Below are 22907 nucleotides of genomic sequence, written 5' to 3' on the forward strand. Positions count from 1 at the left end.
GGGACCAAAGACCTTGAGTCCTGAGCCTTCCTGGGTGCGCCCCTTATCCCAGACACATCTGTGACTAGGGACAACGAATGCTGATATCTGGAGAAGAGTATTCCCGCACATACTGCATGCGGGTGAAGCCACCACAGGAGGGACTCAAGGAGTGAGCGTGACCAGTTTGTCTAGGCGGTCTCGGTTCGGCCTGTACACCTGGGCTAGCCAAGCCTGAAGGGGTTGGAGCCGCAGCCTAGCATACTATATCACATATCAACCATATGCCCGAGCAGTTTCAGGCAATTCCACACTGAGGCAGTGGGGAATCGTCCGAGATCTTCTATGATGGTGCTCATGGCGAGGAAGCGAGATTCCGGGAGGAATGCTCTGGCCTGACTGGAGTCCAGGAGAGCTCCAATTAATTCTGTCCTTTGAGTGGGGGTTATGGTTGACTTTGCCACGTTCAGAATGAGGCTGAGCCTGTGGAATAATATCTGCACCAGGCTCACGTGGTACTCCACTTGGGCCCAGGATCGGCCCCTGATTAGCCAGTTGTCTAGGCACAGAAATACTTGCACTTGCTGCTTCCATAGGAAGGCTGCCATGATCCCCATGCACTTGGTGAACATCCAATGGGCCACCAAAAGGATCGTAAACTGATTGTTTCGTGGTCAGCAACACACACTGAGGAACCGTCTGTGGGATGGAATTATGGGCATGTGAAAGTATGAGTCCTTCAAGTCGAGGGCAGCGTACCATTCCCCCGGATCCAGGGAGGGAACAATGGAAGCTAGGGAGACCTTGTGGAACTTTAACTTCATGAATGTGTTTAGGTTTCACAGGTCTAAAATAGGCTTGGGGCCACTGTGGGCCTTGAGGATTAAGAAATATCGGGACTAGAACCCACTGCTCTATAATTCTACAGGGACCTCCTCCACCGCCCTGAGTTGTAGGAGCGTTTGCACCTCCTGCACTAGAAGTTGCTTATGAGAAAGGTCCCTGAAGAGGGATGGGGAAGGTGGTGGGAACAGAATTGGAGAGAATATCCCAATTCTACCATGCTCAAGACCCATTGGTCTGAGGTGATTTGAGCCCAGGCATGGTAGACGTGGGATAGACGACTCACAAAGGGAGGAGAAGGAACTGGGAATTGAACTGGTGCGCTGCCCCGGGCGCACCTTCAAAAGTTTGGTTTAGAGGCTAAGGGCTGCTTTGCTGCTCCCCGACCCTGACTAGAGGACTGGGGGGGCCTCCGCCTGTTACTCCTGCCCCACTTCCTATTATAGTCCTGGGAGGAGTTGAATAGAAGCAAGGGGTCGGTTGTGGCTTGAAGGGCTTTCTCTGGGAGGCTGGCATATGAAGCCCCAGGAACTTAAGGGTTGCCCGTAAGTCCTTCAGGCTGTGGAGCCTAGTGTCTTTGCTCTGAAAAGAGTCCTGGACAGTCAAAAGGCAAGTTCTGGATAGTGTTTTGGACTTTGTGCAGGAGTCCTAAGACTTGAAGCAATGAGCTGCGTCTCATGGCTCCATCTCAGTTGTCATGGACCAAGTCGCCAAGTCCAGGGAGGCCTGTAAGGAGGTCCTCGCAACTACCTTGCCCTCCTCCAGGACAGCCACAAATTTGGAGCGGGAATCCTCCGGTAAAAGTTCCTGGAACTTAAACACGTTCCAGGAATTGTAGCTATAGCAGCTAAGGACTGTCTGCTAGTTGGCAATGCAAAACTGGAGCCCCCTGGTAGAATACACCTTCCTACCAAAGAGATCCAGCTTCTTCACCACTCTGGACTTAGGGGTCAGCCCCAGTTGTCCCTGTCTTTCTTTCTGGTTGGCCACCCTCACCACCAGAGTACCCGACTGAGAGTGGTAAACAAATGCTCGTATGTCTTGGACGGTACAAAATATTTCCTCTCTACCCCTTTCACCATGGGGGGAAAAAGAGACAGGTGTTTGGCACAGCACCTTAGTGGTGTTCTGGATAGTTTTAATGAGGGGCAAAACCACCCTTGAAGGGCCTTCAGCGACCAGAATGTCCACCATAGGGTCTGTCTCCCCTGAGACCACCTCCGCCTGCATGTTTAGGTTTTGAGCCATCCCTCTGAGCAGCTCCTGGTGTGCTCTGCTGTCCATAGCAGGCAGTGTGGTGGAAGTGTCCACCACCACTTAATGCAGGGAGGATGAGGATGATGCCTGTGGGGGCAATGGGTCTTCCTCCCCCTCTGGTTTCTAGGGATCCCCCTGTGTCGAGACGACTTGTGAGGTGCCAGGGTGGTGCTGGTTCCCGGGCCCTCACCCACCTTGGTACCAGCCCCTGTACTGGGTCCCGCAGTGGTCTCAGTGACGACCTGCATACCCATCTCCTGCCCTTGCAGACGGAGTCAATGATGGAAGGACTCGAGCCTCCAAAGCCACCGACAGGTTTGGTGGTAGGCCCAGTATCCAGAAGGGCCATTGAGCCAGTTGCTACCACTGCGGAGGACAGTTGACAAAATTAGGGGAAAATTAGTATTGGGGAAATTAGGTTTAGGTTTTGTAATGACCCAACCACTCCCAGTCTTTATTCAGGCCTAATCTGATGGTGTCCAGTTTGCAAATTAATTCCAGTTCTGCAGTTTCACATTGGAGTCTGTTCTTGAAGTTTTTTTGTTGAAGAATTGCCACTTTTAGGTCTATTATTGAGTGACCAAGGAGATTGAAGTGTTCTCCTACTGGTTTTTGAACGTTATGGTTCCTGATGTCAGATGTATGTCCATTTATTCTTTTGCATAGAGACTGTCTGATTTGGCCAATGTACATGGCAGAGGGGCATTGCTGGCATATATCACATTGGAAGATGTGCAGGTGAATGAGCCTCTGATGGTGTGGTTGATTTGGTTAGGTCCTATGATGGTGTCCCTCGAATAGATATGTGGACAGAGTTAGCACTCTGGGGTTTGTTGCAGGGTTTGGTTCCTGGCTTGGTGTTTTTGTGTGTGGTGTAGTTGCTGGTGAGTATTTGCTTCAGGTTGTCTGTAAGCGAGGACTGGCCTGTTCCTCAGGGTCTGTGAGAGCGAGGGATCATCCTTCAGGATAGGCTGTGATCCTTGATGATGAGCTGGAGAGGTTTTAGTTGGGGGCTGCAGGTGACGGCTAGTGGTGTTCTGTTACTTTCTTTGTTGGGCCTGTCTTGTAGTAGGTGACTTTTGGGTACCCTTCTGGCTCTGTCAATCTGTTTCTTCACTTACCAGGTGGTTATTGTAGTTTTAAGAACAATTGATAGAGATCCTGTAGGTGTTTGTCTCTGTCTGAGGGATCGGAGCAAATGCGGTTGTATTGTAGAGCTTGGCTGTAGACAATGGATTGTGTGATGTGGTCTGGATGAAAGCTGGATGCACGCAGGTAAGTATAGCGGTCAGTAGGTTTCCAGTATAATGTGGTGCTTATGTGACCATCTCTTATTAGTGCTGTAGTGTCTAGGAAGTGGACCTCTTGTGTGGACTGGTCCAGGCTGAGGTTGATGGTGGGGTGGAAATTGTTGAAACCTTGGTAATTTCTCCCTACTGTTACTCAAACTGTCTTGTCAACTGTCTGAAATGGGCCACATGTTACCACTTCAAAAGTTATTTTTTCTTGGTATCCTGCTGTTAATTGATTGTCTTGTTAGACTGACCTCACACTTGGTCATGCAACTCACATCTTTTCATGTATTTATACCTGCTCCTGTATTTTTCACTCCATGCATCTGATGAAGTGGGTTCTAGCCCATGAAAGCTTATGCCCAAATAAATTTGTTCGTCTGTATCAGCAAAAACAACGAAGAGTCCTTGTGGCACCTTAGAGACTAACATGGCTACCACTCTGAAACCTGATATTTTAGAGTGTCAATCTGCTTGTCCATGTAAGCAGACATGTTGTCTTTTGAGACTTTTTCAAAAGAAAACTATGTCAAACAAATGACTTTTACATTTAGTTGTAAAAGTGGGAGTTTTGTGGATGTTCTCTTTTATACAAATGAGTTCTACAGTTCAGGTCCAGCTGATATGAAAGTCCAGTCTCCTAAACACAAGGTTCTTCAGTCGGAATTTTCAAGTTTCACATAGAATGCAGACTTCATGGAAGCTAACAGGTGTGGAAGAAGTGACAACTGGTCAGGTAGCTTGATCCAATCTCATAGAGGACTCTGAACCTCAAGTTTAGATTCTCATATTGGGGAGGGAACCAGCGCAGAGAGCACAGCACTAAGGTTACCGGAAGGGTGTCTGCTTAATTTGAAGAGCCAGACACAAGAGCTATTACAAAAGCCAACTGTGGAGCTATATGGCTGAGGGAAGCCTTAAAGATACCTTTAACCATCAACCATAATAGTGTTGTATGATGCTTTTGTGAATTGGTGTGCCTTCTTGTGCACAGAGCTTAAATATGGGTGGGTGACTGACTCCCATTAAGAATTTTATAACATGACATTTATACTTGGTGTAAACTAAAACTCTGGAGTTTAAAAAAAAACAACCCCTCTGCTTGCAAACAGGGAACAAAGTTAAAATGAAAATACAGGTATAAAAAGATTTGAGCAGCACTGTAAAAACCACGTAAAAACATTTACATATTAAAAACATTACAATGTTTCATTCAGGTTACAAAACACTGATTAGTGGCTGATTCTGTGGTTATCACATGTCAGAGTAAGAAGTCATGGTTCTCGTTGTTCTCCCCTGATGTGAAGAGGTAAGGGTAAAGGTTCATGCTATGCTGTCACCTGTTATGTTGGAGGGTACATAGAGGAGGACTATGGAGTTTTAAAGGGATTGGAAAGGCTGTTGTATCTGGGGACTTTGGGCACACTGCAGAACACTGAGCTACTGTGTGTGTTGCCTGAGCAAAATCATAATGGCTTGGTGCTCTTCTGCTCTTCTCTTGGTGCACCTCTGCCCCTTTGTCTCTGTCCCTGCAGCAAACACTCTCTCCGGTCTTCATCATTCAGCCCCTCTAATCCTCATGTTCACAGGAAGCAGCTGTACAGAACTGGACAATATTGCCAAACATATCTTCCCTGGTGTGCTTCCTTCTTCACCTGATCAGGGCCATACATTCAGTAAGCATGGAGGGTGCACATCGCAAGACCACCATGGCAGTGGTTCTCTAAACACATGGGATGGGAGCTATTTTTAAATAGAAAAGAAAGGTGGGGGAAAAGGGAAGGAAAGAGAGAAGATTTTGGGCAACAAAAAGATAAGAAATGTTTATGAGGAATAATGTATACACTTACCTGAACTCCCTTCACCTTCGTCACAACGGCTCATCTGCGCTTGGCTCACAGGCCTGGCTTGACTCTGGTGAAGTTTCAAATAGCTCCTGGCTCACCACATGGTTCAAGTCTCCCCCGATCCCCATTCCTGCTCCCCATAATCCCTCCCACAAACACAAAAACAGTGAACTGCATGGGACTCTACACCAGGCTCTCACAAAAGTATCCACAGTCACACTCAGAGTCCTGGTGGGGTCCCACCAATTATGCCATGCAGTTTGTTGTAGAAGCAGCAAGCCTGTGGGAGTGGCCCCAGATTTTTTGTTGCCCTCCCTTGCCTTCTGATATGCCTGCCAAAGTTCCTTTACTTTCTTATGGCATTGCTGATCATTCCTGTTGTACCCCAGTTTTATCACCCCCTGTGCAATCTGCACATAGATATCTGTATTTCATCAGCTGCTCCTTAGTTGAGTTTATATCGCCTCTTCTCCCCAAAGCCAGCAGAAATCCATGACTTCCTTTGTTCTGCAGGCAGGAGCACATCTAGTAGCTCTCTGTGCAAGAAACCGGCGTGGTCAGATGCTTGCAAAGGTGGATAATCATGAAAAAGCATTTCAAAAACATGCTGCAGGTTTTAAAGGGGGCAGGCTTCCAGTGTTTGATCCCTGGGTAGTGGAGTTCAAAACTGTGACTTGAACTACTGTAAAGGAGACAGGGGCATTGTGGGACAGCTGCTGGAGGACTGTTAGGGTCAACACAGGTTGTCTACACTTACACTATGTCAATGAAAGTCAATCGAAAACGGCTGTGTCATTCAGGCAGTTGGTGTTATTGCATCAATGAAATGGGATGCTTATATTGCTGAGAGTCAAATTTAGGTGCAGACACATGCAAAACTACAACAACACAAATTGATTTAGGTTGACCTAACTTTGCAGCGCAGACCAGGCCGGAGATGGTAACACTACATAAAGAGGAGCAAGGTTTCAGGGTGGGAGTGTAAATTTGGCAAGCAAGATGAGAATTCCACTACTTCTTGGATTTACCTTGTGAACTGTTGGTTATTATAGCACACAGATCATAAAAGTGGGCATTTGGTCAAGAATTATCTGTCTGTATTGAAAGCAGCAATAGGGACTAGCAGAACATGCTTTATAGAGGTCATGGAAAGGGAACTTAACTAGACTTAATCAAGCCTGGAAAAAAAGAATTTTGTTCTTTTTTTCTTTCCCCAGGGCAGCCAGAACATCCCTCGGCCCACACCGCTTCCCGCAGCCCCCATTGGACTGGAGCAGCGAACCGCAGCCAGTGGGAGCCACGATCAGCCGAACCTGCGGACGCGGCAGGTAAACAAACCGGCCCGGCCTGCCCGGGGCTTTCCCTGAACAAGCAGCAGCCCTAGTTTGAGAACCACTGATCTACATCATGTAGTCCACAATCACGCAAATACCTTGTCCCCCTCTTGTGGGCAGTCCATGCACTGAGGTTTATCAATCTCCTATAGCAGTGTTTTCCAAACTTACAACAGTTGTATACCTCTTTTGAGACATCTGTCTTACTGGTGTACCCCTTCTCCGGTGAAGATAATTTTTTTGGGGGGGGAGGGGCACATTTTTATAACACTCCTAATTTCTTTCATTCTGGATTAAATGTTTATTAGAAATAAATACAAAATTACATTACATACAGTTGAAACAAAAAATTTAATAGAAATAATAGTTACATATAGAAATAGTACTAGAAATAATTTAAATAATAGAAGTGAATCAACAATCTGGCAGAAAAGCATGTATATATGGTGAATTCACATAATTCTGAAATTAAAATATGCTGGTTTGGTTAGGTTAGTGAAGAAAGCACTAGTTTTAATACTTACTATTTCAGTATTGAAAAATTTTCAGTACAAATTATTCAGTGTGAGTGATGGCATTGCTTTTGACCAAACACTATCGCAGGGATATCTGGCTCGATGTTTGTGATCTTAAGATGAAGATGGGCTCCATGTCAATAAGACCATTTTTTTTTTGTTTTGATGCCAACCAGCGCAGATAAACCGATCTCGCACAAATACGAGGTGGGAAAGGGCAGAAGATACTTGACAGCTTTGTCCGATAGAGCTGGATATTCAGAGCTAACCCCCAACCGAAATGACTTCAGTGTATTTTGCTCAAATTTTGTTTTCAGGGAGCTACTTGAATCCAGCTCCAAGGCTGTTCTTCTGAAGCAGAGAAGTTATTTGGCAAAGTTTGAACATTGATGATTAAAGCGTTCCTTATCCATTCAAAGGTGCCATCCAGTTCAGGGAAATAGTTACGAAGATCTTTCTGCAAGCTTTCCAAATGCTGCTTCATGGTTTGCAACACATCACTATCAAGTTCATTAGTCGAGTTTATTACTAAGTTATGAAGAGATGGAAAGGAATCCAGGTCATGACGACTAAGACGTTTATGCCACAGTTTCAATTTCGCAACCATGGCGCTCACTTTGTCTTGAACGTGGAATATGGATATGAGTTTCCCTTGCAAGGATAGACTGAGGTTGTTTAAAAGAGCAAAGATATCTGCAATATATGCTAGTTTGCACAGCCATTTCCAGTCGTGTATACGGTCTCGCAGGTTAAAGGTTTCATCTAAAAAAAAAAAACACCCTTGCAGTTCTCCTCGCAGCTCAAACAGGCGATTCAGAACTTTTACATACGAAAGCCAACACACTTCAGTGTGAGATAGGAGTTGTGTGTAATCACTGCCCATCTCATCACAAACCTGAGAAAAAGCCGGGCGTTCAGAGGGCGGCCTTTCACAAAATTGATTATTTTCACAGCTTCATCCAGTACTTGCTTTAGATCTGCCTGCATTTTCTGGGTGGAGAATGCTTCCCTGTGAATGCAACAATGAGTCAATTTTGCTTCTGGCGCAACAGCCTGAACATGTGCAACAACTCCTTTCTTCAAACCAATCATGGCTCGGGTGCCATCTGCGCTTATTCCAACACAAAGACTCCAATCCAAGTAATTGTTTTTGATAAAGTCATCAATAACTTTAAAAATAGCTTCTCCAGTTGTATGTGTTGGCATAGGTTGGCAGAACAAAATACCATCGTGGACTTAATTATTCAGCTCTTATCTGACAAAGAACAAAAGATTAGCTAAATTCACATCAGTTAATTCATCTGCTTGCAGTGCATAGTAGCGACTCTTTTGTACTCGACAATAATTGCTGCTTTACGTTTTCAGCCAAATCTGTGATTCTACGATGAACAGTGTTATTTGAGAGGGAGACACAATCTATAGCTTTGCTAGCCTTGTCTCCAATCATCACTTGCACCGTTACTTTGGCTGCAGGTTTTACTAATGTCTCGCCAATCACTTCAGCAGCTCCGGACTTTGCAATTAAGTACACCACACTATATGAAGCTTCCAAAGCTTTCATATTTTCACCTCCCATCACATTACGAATTGTTTTCTGGGACTTTTGGAGATCTTTGTGCCTATTTTCGAACAATTCTACACTTTTTCCCTCATATTCTTTATGTCTGCTATCGAAATGGCATTTTAGGTTGGATGATTTCATACTTTCATTTGTGAGAGTCTCTTAACAAATCACACATAATGGAACAGGCTCCACCTCATCTCCAGTCCACGAAAATCCCAGTTTAAGATATTCTTCAACATATTTGTGGGCTTTTTTCATTTTCTTTGCAGCTGATACGTTCAATAAACTTACAGATGGTTCACTAATTTTGTTGTCACAATTGTCTGATGTAGCCATAGCACTTCATTTTTCGGCATAATCATCACTAACATTCGTATTCAAACTTCCCGCTTTTAGCCAGCAACCCATTGTAAATGGGTTTAACAAAAACAAGAGAAATATTGTATATTAATACACACCAAGTTTGTACTTGCTATGACCTTTAGATTACTATGAGTAGTTATTCACTTTTATCCGTCAGTATGACTTCTGCACATGCCACAAAGGCAAGTATATTGCCCGAGCCACTGTAACATGCACGCGTGGTTTGCGTCAGCTCTGCTGTACTATTAGATGTTACTGGATGCGTTGTTATATTAGTTACAATGTAAACTTGTGTGTATATTTCTACTGTACAAGCGTACACCATTCTTATGTATTAAATTTTAGAGAATTGTTTTCTGCTGCTAAAAAAACTATAATAAAGTAAAATAAAAAATTTTGCCACGTACCCCTTGAAACCCTTTCGCATACCACACTTTGGGAAACACTGTCCTTTAGCCTTTGAGTTACAGAACATGGATTCTTTAGCTCAGGCAGAAGCAGCTAATGCTTACAGATCCCGAGGTCCTGGTTAAATACCTGCTGCTGTCAGCCAGTCCAGTGGCATCGTGCTACACTTGAGTACCAGACTAATGACCACCACTTCTGCAGACAAAGTAAAACAAAGCTGTTTTATAAATCAGTACTGTGAAAATGTGCCCACAATGTGACGTTCAAGACTTATGACCACTTTCTGGCTACTACATCCAGCTGTCATAACAGATCCCTTTTTAATTTGATGAGCCTCTAGGGATTTTAAAGTTGCCAAACTAAGCAGCCAGTTTGATAGACAAAACTGAACACCTTGCATTATGCATCACCTCTGCTTTGTATGTTCTCCCACATGAACTAAATAAAAGATAGTCTCTACAGTTCAAAAAGGCATACTAAATCCACACTGACAGATTCTTCTGAAGTTGCATATTAAAACATGGGTTCCCTCTCTCTGAATACTAGTTAATTAAAAGAGGCAAATCCACATCAGTTAGCGTTAGATTAAACCAGCACAGCAGTGCAATCAAAGGTTGGCTATAATTCTGAAACAGATATTTTTCAATAATTAATTTCTACATTTGACATTCTTCTGATTGCACATCTTATGAAAGCTCCAAAGGCTGCAATTCTCTCTACCCACACATACAGTACATCACGAACAGCAACAATGTATGTTTCTCCATGCTGTCCTTCCAGCAAGCAGGGAGAAGTAGCTCAGGATCTACCCCAATATGACTTCAGAACTGACAGTATTTTACTCTGAAAGGCATTTAGAAAGCCTAAACAACTGATCGGTCTGTCCCCAAAGTGAATCATCAGCCACCAACAGAAAACTTATTTGACTCTCATTAGAAATATCATGTTGTTTTAGCTACTTAGTGCCAAGTCACTAATTTTTCTATCCAGTAGGTTTTTTGATGTTCCTTTAGTGACTTGTTTCAAGCAGGACAGAGGCAAAACCATGGACTTCATTAGAACCTTCACCAGCAATTCTGTAATTAAGGCTGTAACCAAGCAGCCCATTACACACCTTACTTCAAAAAAGTTCAAGGTAAGATATATTGTCTTCATTACTTACATTACTTTTTATATACATACATTACACACATACACACTCCCCCTGACCCCCTCCCCCTGACCCCCTCCAAATCATTAAGGAAATTTAAAATAAAGAGAAACTATAGTTAAGGTTGTCAAGAAGGTAAGATACTAAGATCAGGTCTACACCAGAGCCCAAAGTCAACTCTAGTACTCCACTGAAACGAGAAGTGTAAGGTAAGTTGATGGGAGAATTTCTCCCGTCGACCCAGTGCAGCGTAGACACCACAGTAAGTTGACCTAAGCTACATCGACTCCAGCTCTGTTATTCATGTAGCCGGAGTTGCTTAACTTAGGCCGACTTACCCCATTGTGTAGACCAGGCCTAAGACATAGATATGGCATATCCTACCTTAGAAAGTCCAAGCACATCTCTTAACACAAAATTTCTCATTTTTAAAAAAGGCTTTAATGCACAGTAGAAAGAAAATAGAATGATTTATTCAGTATATTGCAATGAAATTGTCATTACATATATTATAGAGCAGAATAACCAACATTTTTGAAAGTTGAACCCCCAGAAATTAAACCATGCCCTTTTTCAACACTGTGTGTTGCATAAAGTTCAATAAAGTGAAATTTAGTTGTAGTTTAGGAAATGGCATTCAATTTTAGGTATCAAATGTTTAAACAAGTTATCTAAAAGTGAAACATAACATTACTTTGCAATATTATTTTTTAAATCATCATAATAGATATTGCCATCCAAGTAATACTAAGACATCAACATGCTAAATGGCCCTGCTATGAAGTTTTGGGCTGGAATACTGCATGTGTTCAGAAGATGGTGGCAGGACCTGCTGCCTCCTCCTCCTAAGTGTGGAACCAAAAATGAGTAACCATGCAGTGCAGAATTGTGTTCACCTTCAAAAGATCTTTCTGATGTTTTTTGATGAGTGAAACAGTTTAAGCTAACATTTAAAGTATTACTGGTATCTGAGTTAACTTCCACTGAAATGAATGGGGTAGTTCACATTTCAGAATTATTATTTCAGGCTCTCTGCAAACCCAGATTAAACATTAGTGAATTGGTTACCCAGGGTCAAATTTTAAATGTTTTCTTCACAACCATAACAGCTACACATCAACTTGAAAAAAGGAAAGCTGAGACTCTGGAGAACATTTGTGAGAGGGGAAGGCAGGTGAGGCATGGACACACCTTGCTAGTCCTTCACACCCCTCAGAAGGGCATGCCCCATGCTTTGGAAAATATTGATAAAGAAATGTAAAACACCACACACTGCAGGGAAATCTTTAATATGTTCTGTATTTAGTGTTCAAGAAAACAAGGATACTAACACTGCCCTTTCTGCAATAGTATCAAATCATTTAAAGTCTCCCATTTTATTATTCAAGACTTGTCCATGTGGTATTGATGTTCAAATCTGTTCTCTTATGAATTCCTACCCTCCAAATTTTTGTCCCTCGCTTGCAATTCTAGGATTATATTGGAATGCTGAACTGCTATTTTTAATGCACACTAAGGTGCAGACATAAGTTTGTTTAAAAAGTTAAAAATTAAAACACTCTTAGAAAAATGTTAACTATTAACAAAAGCCAAACTACAGTGGGATAGTAATTAACAAAAAAAATAGTAATTTGAACAATACAGCAATTTGAGAATTCTATAAGATATTTTTCAAACAGACTACACTAATCTGGAGGTTTCCCATTCCTCCCCATTTCAAGGAGTAGAGGTTTCTCTTTTAGTCCTATACGAGCAGACTTTCAATAGGTCTTAGTTCCTTGATTGAAGGAAGAGAATGAGACAATAATACTTGCTATTACTGCAAACAGAGTCAAAGTAGAATAGAATTAGTACTGGTAATATATAATAGTTTGACAGACAACTAAGCTACTTCGCAAGTCTCAAGTATGATCTGGCAAGGTGGGGGATGGTAGCTTTGACCATGAGGCATCTACTCTCACAAGAAAGCATCCTGTACGGTAGTAGTAAATGGAGAGCTATTCCCTTCCCCAGTTTAGCCTTCTGTGTGGATTGTCTGTTTCATTAGGAAGGATATGACATGGATTACAAATACTGTTAATGCCTAGAGCCCCAAGAGAGGAACTGTACAATAGAGGGTGAGTAAGTCCTGGCCCCCAAAACTTGCCATCTAAATAAACAAGACAGGAAAAGGACAGGAGGAGGAAAAAAAAAAAAAAGATACAAAAGTGAAGTGAGTTGCCAAAATTCAAACACGTCAGTGGCAGAATTGAGAACAGAAATCAAAACTGGATTCTGGGATTCAGGAGACCTATCTACTGGGCAATGATACTCACTCCACCCCTATGGCTCTTAGCATTTTTCTGTATATTTGAGCTCCATGCAGTTTGTCAATATCTAACCACGACTGAAGGTCCAGCCCTGGGCACAGTAACCCATATGAAGTCTCACTGGAGTGGAATAGAGAGACTATGGGTACATCTACACACCAAAAAAAAGAGACAGCAAATTTCAGACCTGGGGTCAACTGACACAGGCTCACACAGTGGGAATTAATGATTTAACTGGGAATTGGTCCTGCTTCGAGCAGGGGGTTGGACTAGATGACCTTCTGGGGTCCCTTCCAACCCTTATATTCTATGAGTCTATGAGTGGGGCTAAAAATAGCAGCGTAGACATTGAGGCTTAGACTATGACTGGGCTCTGAGACCCTCCCTCCTTGCTAAATTTCACAGCTTGGGCTCCAGCCCAAGTCCCAACATTTACACATCTCTTTTTAGCCCTGCAGGGAAAGCTAGAGTCAGTTTGACCAGGGCTCTGAGACTTGCTGCCATTTGTGTGTATGTATGTACCGTATATTACAGCAACTGGGTACATCCTAATGATCTCTTTGGAACATTTACAGTTACAGGACAGCAAGTGTGTGTACAGCAGTTCCAGAAATGTTTACAGGTAAGTGTTATACTATGCAGAAGTCCAGTAGTATCTTTATTACAAAAAAGAAATAAAATAAATAAAATCTAGAGTCACAGAACAGCATTTTCAGAATTAACATGGGACATGTAATAATAAAGCAGCTTTCTCATGCTTATGGCTGTTGAACAGCTAAGAGAAAAGCTTTCCCAAAGATTAAATATTTAATGCTTAATGCATTAACTTGAGGGGTAAGGAAGAAGTATTTGACACACTTGGAATCATAGACAGAAATCAGAATTTATTATTTCATTCAGGCAGTCTTTTGACCTTTCAGAAGGACAGGTACAAAAGGAAAGGTCATAGAAACTGGAGATTGCTTCTGGGTAGAGTCTTAAGTTTCTAACTTCAATCTTAGAATATGAAATGTACGTTTCATAAAGGCCACCGCAGAGACTAACCTCACTTTTAGCAACGCCCTGTTCTCTCATTGTTTATATAGCATACAATTTAAGTTACAGCTATCAGAAACTCAGAGTCAAGTCTAATGATTTGAAAGGGTTCCACTGGCAGTCAAGCTTTATATCCAAATTTCCTATGCTCAGTGAATTTATCTGGAATGAACCACTGGTAAAAGGCAAAAACATATCACCATATCTATGGAAACGTTTGGACCAAAGCCTGCCATTCTGTCTTAGCAAAGAATCACAAACTTCAATAGGAATTCCACATGTAAAAGAGTGACCAACAGGAATCTCTACCCATATGTTCCTTTACGGGAACTGACTAATTTGAAACAAATATTAAGATCACCTCTTTATGAGCCCACAGGTTTTCCTTATTGTCTATTTATAATCCAGCTTTATCCCAGATACCCTTAAAGATTAACATGCTGTGACATTGCACTCCATAATGTTTTATGGAAATGCGCTTATGAGTGTGAATATAACCTAACTGGAATATGCGTTATGCATAAGGTCTCTTGTAAGGTATCATTATAAAGCTTATAATCTACTGAGTGTCTTCATCCTATTTGTATGAATGTATCATTCCTGTAACTCAAACTAGGAATATGAAGTGTAACTTTGAGGTCCTACTGTAATTATGCAAAGTGTGGGCCATTAATAGTGGTCTGGAAACTTGATGGTTCCCATTGACTAGGGCAATTGGTTGTAAATGGTCTGTTTACTTGCAAACCTTCCTGGGTTTCAGAGTAACAGCAGTGTTAGTCTGCATTCGCAAAAAGAAAAGGAGTACTTGTGGCACCTTAGAGACTAACCAATTTATGTGAGCTACAGCTCACTTCATGAGCTGTAGCTCACGAAAGCTTATGCTCAAATAAATTTTAAGGTGCCACAAGTACTCCTTTTCTTTTTGCTTCCTGGGCTTGTGCAGGCCAGCCTTGGAAGAATGGAGGCTGGGGTCTCACAGGACATGTGAACATGTCACCTGATACTGGAATCCATCTTAAACCTGGTGCCTTTCCATTTTGAAAAAGGGGTGGGGACCCAAAGAGACAAAAGATTCCCGCCTTGTGCCAAAGCTATAAAAGGGGGTGGAAGAGAACAAAGGGGGCTGCCAATCATGAGAACACCCCTGCTTTCCACCTAAGATGTTTGCTGGAACTAACAAGAACTGCACCAGGGGAAAGGAATGGGCCCAGACTAGGAAGAAGTCTAGTCTGTGAGAGAAGCTTATTGGAACATCTCTGAGGGTGAGATTTTACCTGTAATCAGTTTCTGAAATATATTAGGCTTAGATTTGCGTGTTTTTGCTTTATTTTGTTTGGTGACTTACTTTCTTCTGTCTATTACTTGAAACCACTTAAATCCTACTTTTTAGACTTAATAAAATCACTTTTGTTTATTAATAAACCCAGAGTAAGTGATTAACACCTGGGGGAGCAAACAGCTGTGCATCTCTCTCTATTAGTCTTATAGAGGGCGGACAATTTATGAGTTTACCCTGTATAAGCTTTATACAAAACAAAACTGATTTATTTGGGGTTTGGATCCCACTGGGTGAATGGGTGCTGGAGGTAAGTAACCTGCTGAGCAATTTTTAGTTAAAGTCTGCAGCTTTGGGGGCGTGGACCAGGCCTGGGTCTGTGTTGCAACAGGCTAGCGTGTCTGGCTCAACAAGGCAAGGTTCTGGAGTCCCAGGCTGGCAGGGAAAACGGGCTCAGATGTAATTCCAGAACGTCAGGTGAAAGTCCCAAGGGGGTCTCCGTGACTGAACCCGTCCCATGTCTTAACTTCAGCACTAAAGTTGTTTTTAACAGTTTATTAGGTCAAAGAAAACTAACCATTTAAATACTGGTCTGAAGACAGAATGATCAGGATATCAATATCTAAATTTTCTCCACTAACCCTGCTCCATCAACAAAAAAATCCCAAAAGGAATGCTTCCTGTATTAAAGAAGTTCCAGGAGCCTACTTTAGTGCCACTATCAAGTTTTGGGCTCTTGAATCCTAACCCTTTTTCCACCAACAGGGCAGTGAAGGAAAAAAGGATTACTAAAGAGGTTTTGACAATATTTAGTCTTGATGACAAACGCAGAAAGGAATTCTAACGGTTTAGGAAAAGAGAGTTTACTGTTCTTCCATGAGAAGATCTGGTTGCTAGCTAATATTTTAACTTCACGTCAGTCACTGGGCCAAGCACAAAGAAGCCTAGAATAGGAAAATTTAAAATGTTTAGGGAGAGTTGACCAACTTTCATACCATTTTAACTGGTAGTTGGCCTTCAGATGCATTTTTATTTATTTTTGAATAACAAGCTTGTCTGAACTAGTGCTAATTACTTCTGTTTACATAATACAGATCTCAGGGTAGGTACCCATTAACCTGTAAATTTTCCACTTCAGGAAATCTGCAGTACTAAAGTCTCCCCATGGAAGTACAAACAGATGGTTTTCGTTCAATTATCTCGTCGATTTGTTTCAGCCAACTAAACTACCTGTGACTCAGCTAATGCTAATGATTTGGATTTTGTTTTTGTCCGAATGCAATTTGTAGCTCCAACCATAATAGTGAAGGATTAAAGTATTTTATCCACAGGTATGCATATAATTCATAAGATAAATATAAAATCAAGATCATTGAGATTCCTGCTTCATGTGTTAATGCATTTAAAGGACGGACTCTGATGATGCAATAAAAAAATCCAGAGAAAGAGAAGCAACTGAAACAGTAATCTACTAACAGAAGTCTTTATCAGAACTACTCAATTCTTAGATTGCAGACTCCTCAAGGGAGGAACTGTTTCCTTCTATGTCTCTACGGAAGGCCTATGAGGGCCCTGATCCTGACTAAGAAAAAAAACACAAGAATAAAATACTAGTACACTGCATTAAGAACATCATCTTCAGGTTCTAGGTCACTTTTAGGCACTTTTTAAGCTGCTTAGTGTCAAGACCAGAGTTAGGGTGGTCATGCCTAGTGATCAGGGCTGGTGTCAAAAGGGGCAGGAGACCAAAAGCAGTAGCCCGAGTTTAAGACCTGGAGTCAGGCTCCTAGTACCAATAATAGGGGGGTGGGATCCAACCTGCTAAACCAGAGTCTGCAGTCAGAATTCAAGTACCCAAGTCATGGGGCAAAGCAGAAGTCAGACTCCAAGTACTAAAGCCACGGGTGCGAGCTGGGGTCACAAGTCCAAAAGTAAGCCAAGATGCAGGTATGATGGTACAGTTGGCTGGGGGGAGATGTCTACCGCATTGCACTGACATATCCTGGAATCCTCCTGAGCTTAAGTAAGGTGCATGGACCAATCAGGCGCCATGACTGAAATTGTTAATCCAACCTTCTGAGGTGGTACTACCTGTGATGCTCATCTCCAGAGGGTCTATGTGGTAATGTATGTGGCTCTACCATGGCAGCAGTATGGAGGTGAGAGTCATCCCGCAGACCCAGGTTCTAGTTCTGCCCCTGAAAAATCTTATACTTAGGCACTTTTGAAGATGTTAGCTTTCTCTAAGTTAGCATACCAATATCTTGAAAATTCTGAAATACTTAGTATTGAAAGTACATAAGGGGAAAATATAGGTCAGACAGTAGTAACAAATGCAACTCTTTTTAAAAACAAAAAAAAAAACCTTGCCCAACAACATGCAGGAGATTTATGGTAAATCGTGGCTGAAGCAATTTTAGTCCTTCCTATTTGGCTTAAGCTCCTTATTTCTAGGCACTTCAAAAGATCTGTGTACCAGTTTAGAAGATAAAATAGTATCTAACAACAAAATTAAAGCATGCCATCAAGAAATAATCTGTGATTATATGTGATTGCATATGTACATCTGACCAACTGCGTGCCAAATATCAAAGCAGCATGAAATCTCTGCTTGCTGTGGAGAAAGAAAAAAGGAAATATTAGTTTGCTTGGAACAGACTGAATAAAAAACACAAGTTACTGTTATCCTGTACTGATGAATGCATAGCAGTTCTAGCCCTAAAAAGCACCTGAACACCTGGATTACAATTTAAGATGATTTTATGGCTCTGTCTTGAACTTATAATTTTAAGGTCACTTGGACCTTTCTTTAATTCTTCAATCACGTACAAACAAACATGTCTGCATATACTCAGATGCAAGCCGTACAACAGTTCAATATGTCTGTTCACTTTAAGGAAAAAGTACTTAAACTGTAAGCTCTTTGCGGCAAGGACAGTCTGTTCTGTGGATGTACAGCACCTAGCATAATGGGGTCCTGGTCAATACCTGGAGCTCCAAAGTGCTGAAATACTACTACAAATAATAATATCAGTGTTCCACAGTTTGCACTGGTTGCCAAGTAGCTTATGGATGGAGTTTAAGGTGTTTTTGACCTACAGCCCTAAAAGGTGTGGGACCTTGCTACCTAAGAAACTGATCACAGCTGTTACATTATCACACCAGCAGTGAGCCCTCCTGGTTTACTCCAGTGACACGGGGCTAGTGACATGTCAATTTCTGTGAGTTCCTCTACTCTAGTCACTTCATGCATCTAAAGAACTGTTGTTCTTCTTTATTTACGCACGAAAGCTTATGCCCGAATAAATCAGACTAACACAGCTACCCCTTTAATCTAGAACTCACTCCCCTGCAAAACTTCCACTCTGGAACAAGAGTCTTTCTATTACAAAAAAAAAGAAAAGAAAAGGAAAAGGAAAAAAAAGCAGCCAGTAGAACCTCACAGTATTGCCAGCAAACAAATATGAACACCTGACCTGTAAAAGTTCCCACACAAATCTTTGCAGGACCAGGGCTGTTAGGCTTGCCTATACAGAGATTATGTGGAAAGCTGGTTTATGCTGTGTAAACCTATAGCGCAATAGCTTGCCACACACTACCTAGCTGTGTGGATCCTGCTACCACGAAGTGAGCTGTAGCTCACGAAAGCTTATGCTCAAATAAATGCGTTAGTCTCTAAGGTGCCAATGTAATGTATTATTGGGTTCATCTTATAGCAAGATGAACCTTAAAATAAACTGAAGTATTAGTTTTGATAAACTACTGTGCTGAAAGACATTAGGGCGAAGACTAGAATACACCACATTTCTGAATATTTACATGCACAAAATCCCTGAATGCAGAGCTACTTCAATGCTTTGAGTACCTCAGAATATATAGGTTTCAGGGTAGCAGCCGTGTTAGTCTGTATCCACAAAAAGAAAAGGAGTACTTAGAGACTAACAAATTTATTTGTGCATAAGCTTTGGTGAGCTACAGCTCACTTCATCGGACGCATTCAGTGAAAAATACAGTGGGGAGATTTATATACACAGAGAACATGAAACAATGGGTGTTACCATACACACTGAAAGGAGAGTGATCAGGTAAGGTGAGCTATTACCAGCAGGAGGGGGGGTGGGGGTGGAAGACACCTTCTGTAGTGATGATCAGTGTGGGCCATTTCCAATAGTTTACAAGAACATCTGAGGAACAGTGTGTGTGTGTGGGGGGTAAGCATGGGGAAATAGTTTTACTTTGTGTAATGACCCATCCACTCCCAGTCTTTATTCAAGCCTAAGTTAATTGTATCCTCAAATAAACTTATTAGTCTCTAAAGGTGCCACAAGTATGTCGTTTCTTTCTTCAGAATATTTAGCATATGTCCAATGACAGGGAACTCAAAAGGCCATGCATCTATTTTAACATGGAAATGAAATATGCTTCTGATGACAACAATTAAACGCTATGCAAACTTCTGAAATAAGAAAAGGAAATAAACCTAAAATTGTACACATATGAGAATTAGTCTGTACAAATATTTTCACATACCTACCACAACTTAAATTCCTAAAAGTGTTGTAAACCAAATTAAGTGTCACCTGAACACTCTTCATACATGGTGACCAAAGATAAAAACTAATTGTATTATCTTAGTTTTAAACCACAATTCAAGTTTTAAGTAAGATATGTAGAAAATAAGCTTAACTATAGCAGTTATTTGACTAGTTGAACTGTATTTCACTCAGAGTGAAAAATAACTTCCTAAGGAAGGTTTCAGAGTAGCAGCCATGTTAGTCTGTATTTGCAAAAAGAAAATGAGGACTTGTGGCACCTTAGAGACTAACACATTTATTTGAGCATAAGCTTTCGTGAGCTACAGCTCACTTCATTGGATGCATTCAGCTGTAGCTCACGAAAGCTTATGCTCAAATAAACGTGTTAGTCTCTAAGGTGCCACAAGTCCTCCTTTTCTTCTTCCTAAGGAAGGCTCTGATCCTTCCCTAACTGAGGTCAAAGAAATAAAATCTGACTTGTCAAAATAATTCGTTTTCCAACAGAGGTAGCATACTATGCTGTCTACATTAACTGACTCTAGTAAAAATTTGCCTTTATTTCATTCAAAAACTATATACACATACAATTTGGTATGGCCTGCATGACCACCATAAACTTCCTGCAAAAAATTCTCTATTTCTGTTCAGCAAACGAGCTGAACTGAGATGAAACGTTTTCTTCCTTCAGCTTAGCAGATATTTGAAAGATACTAATATGTTTATTACTTACAGGTTTTTCAACTTCTTGTTTAAATATAAGCTATATTAAGCTTTAAACGGCTCATTACCAATTACTTTCCCTCCAGTACACATTGTGTATTTCCCTCATGCAAAGCTGTCTGTGTATTTTATGAATTGTGATTCTTTTTCAAACCAAGGAAAATTACAGAATTGAATCATGCATTTGTAAAAAGTTATTCTGAATATGCAAATCATAACTACAGTAGAGTCTGTCACCCTTCAGTCTACTAATCTTGACAGTGTTCCTTTAAAATATCAGCTTTTAACAAAATGTATGTATACTACAGTATCCTCTTACAGGGCTTAGGATCCTGTCATGAAGGCTGTTAAATCAGTGAGACAAAACTGATATTTTTCCTTCTTCCCCCCAAAATCATTACTTAAGACAGTTAATTCATTGTCAAGGGACACTCAAAATAACAGATATTAAAAATAAGTTCTTAATAAAAAGCAAAACTAGTTCCAAGTTTATTTGAAAAAAAATCACCTAGAATGGCTTGTTCACTTCTATGCAAATGAAGGGTTTTTTTTAAACCCTTGTAAATTTTAGAGTATAAATATAAAATCCAGTCAGTCAGTGTCAATTTCCCTAAACCCAGACAGTTATACAGGAAAAACTATGTACACAAGCACAGTTTAATGGACTCACTTTATAGCTTTCCAAACGCATTTTTCATGTCATGTTTTGAAACTAAAACTATTTGTCTCTCTGGCTGTCATCCTTTGCTTTAGGATTTCACCTTCAACAGACGTCAAAACCTGCATAAATGCCATTATCTATTCAGTGAAAAACACATTGTGGATTCTACCCTGGGGAACTGAGGTAACACTGCAATAAGCAGCCAATCCACATGCAGCTTTTAAAAGGGACTAATCCACCAGGTTTTAATCACTGGAAGATCTCCATCTAAATGGGAATTTGAAGCCAGTTTTGCCCCTCTCAGGCGGAAGAATGGGGCTTGCAGGAGACGAAAGAGCGCTGAGCGACCTCCTCCTTTCACCCGGAGAGCAGCTCGCAGCAGAAGACACGACACGCTTGGAGAGTTGGGAGGGGGGATACGCTTACCTTGGTGAGCTGGGCTATTTTCTTGCTCATTTTGAGGTGCAGATCTTGGCTGTACTCCACGCTGAGCCCCGGCTGGGAACTGGACGCGACGAATTTCCCAGCGCTGGCTGAGGAGCCGCCGCCGCCGCCGCCGCCGTAGTAATGCTGCTGCCAGCTCATCCCGGGGGTCGCCATCTTCACAGCGAGACCCGGCTACCCCTCCCGCTCCGCTTTCCAGGAAAGCGACCGGGGGGACGATGCCGCGGCGCACTGACCGCGCACGCTGCCAGGGTCACTGGCGGAGCGTGCTCCTTCAGCCCCCCGCGGCCGTGGCTCCGGTCCCGCCTCCCTCACACCATCCGCCCCCTCCGCTAGCTGCGCGGGGCGGCGGCGGGGACGCGGCCCCCGGGCGGGGGAGAATCTGCGCACCAGCGACCGGTGCCGCCTCCTGCTCGCGGCGGGGCAGCAAGCGGGCCACGCAGCCGCTTCCCTCGCCCGGTGCCGGGGTGGCCGAAAGGCCCCCCTGACAAACGCTACCCTCGGGAGCGCGGGGTGGGGGGTCTCCGGCGGCCGCCGCGGCGCGACGCAGCCCGCCCAGCCCAAGCAGAGCTGCCGCTTCGCCCCGCCCGGCCGCGCGGAGGAGCCGGCGACTGTTGCTGCGGCCGCCACTCGGTTACCAGGCTTCGGCTGCACTGTTTACGCTAAGCAGTGTCGTCACTTCCGGCTGCTCACTCCCGGCCCTGTCAGTCTGAGCCTCCACAGGTGCGAAGCAACCGGAGCCACGCGCATGCGTAGCAGCTGGAAAACTCTCCCCTCCTATCTCCCCCCCCCCCCAAGCCGGTGCATATGCGCTGGGCCGCAGGCGGGCGCGCGCTGTCCCACTGCCCCCCGAGTCTTCCTGGCTGCTGGTGCGCGCGCTGCGCGCTGTACCCGAGCAGCAGGTGCATAAGCGCCGTGTCCACTCCTCCTGCCCCCTTCCTCGACCTCTTCGCTCACTTGCTCCCTTCCCCTTCCAGCAGCAGGTGGCGCGCTTCCTATTCCCACCTTGTTCTTTTTCATCTCCCGCAGCCGCACGTAGTTCTGCGCGGTGCTGCCCCTGCACGATCAAAAGTTCTGCAACTGCCCCAGCATTTGCTGGCCTCAGAGCCTCGCCTCTGTGAGTCTTTAGAGAAAGCCGTACCACGCACAGGCAGGAACCGGGCCCCACGCTCTCAACCTTCAGATAGAAATAACTTTCCAGCCCTTTTTCCCTGTGGAAGAGCCCTGGACCTGTTACAGTTGCAGACTGATTGCTAGAGGAGAGAACATCTTACTGCTTGATAAATGTTAACAGGGTAGCTCATAAAAATTAACAGTGCTGCCATCAGACCTAGTTGTGGTACAGTATTTGTCTAAGTATTGCACAACATTCTGA

The 22907-nt window shown here is 42.9% G+C and overlaps 1 protein-coding gene across 9 annotated transcripts in view; it reads right to left on the reverse strand.

The window, feature by feature from the left end:
* FAM184A (family with sequence similarity 184 member A) overlaps positions 1 to 22152 on the reverse strand; it is a 171121-nt gene extending 148969 nt beyond the window's left edge. For 4 of the 9 annotated variants that reach the window (XR_007355835.2, XM_048844683.2, XM_048844687.2 and 1 more), the window contains exon 1: positions 21515 to 22152. Coding sequence is in view for 8 of the 9 variants with exons in the window: in XM_048844683.2 (XP_048700640.2) it covers positions 21515 to 21688 (174 nt within the window). In the remaining variant the exon portion in view is untranslated. The remainder of the gene's footprint in view (positions 1 to 21514) is intronic. The other 5 variants (XM_048844685.2, XM_048844681.2, XM_048844686.2 and 2 more) reach the window with 3 other exon arrangements.
* Between the last annotated feature and the right edge of the window lie 755 nt (positions 22153 to 22907).

Source organism: Caretta caretta, chromosome 3 (assembly GCF_965140235.1).
Source record: "Caretta caretta isolate rCarCar2 chromosome 3, rCarCar1.hap1, whole genome shotgun sequence".
NCBI lineage: Eukaryota > Metazoa > Chordata > Testudines > Cheloniidae > Caretta > Caretta caretta.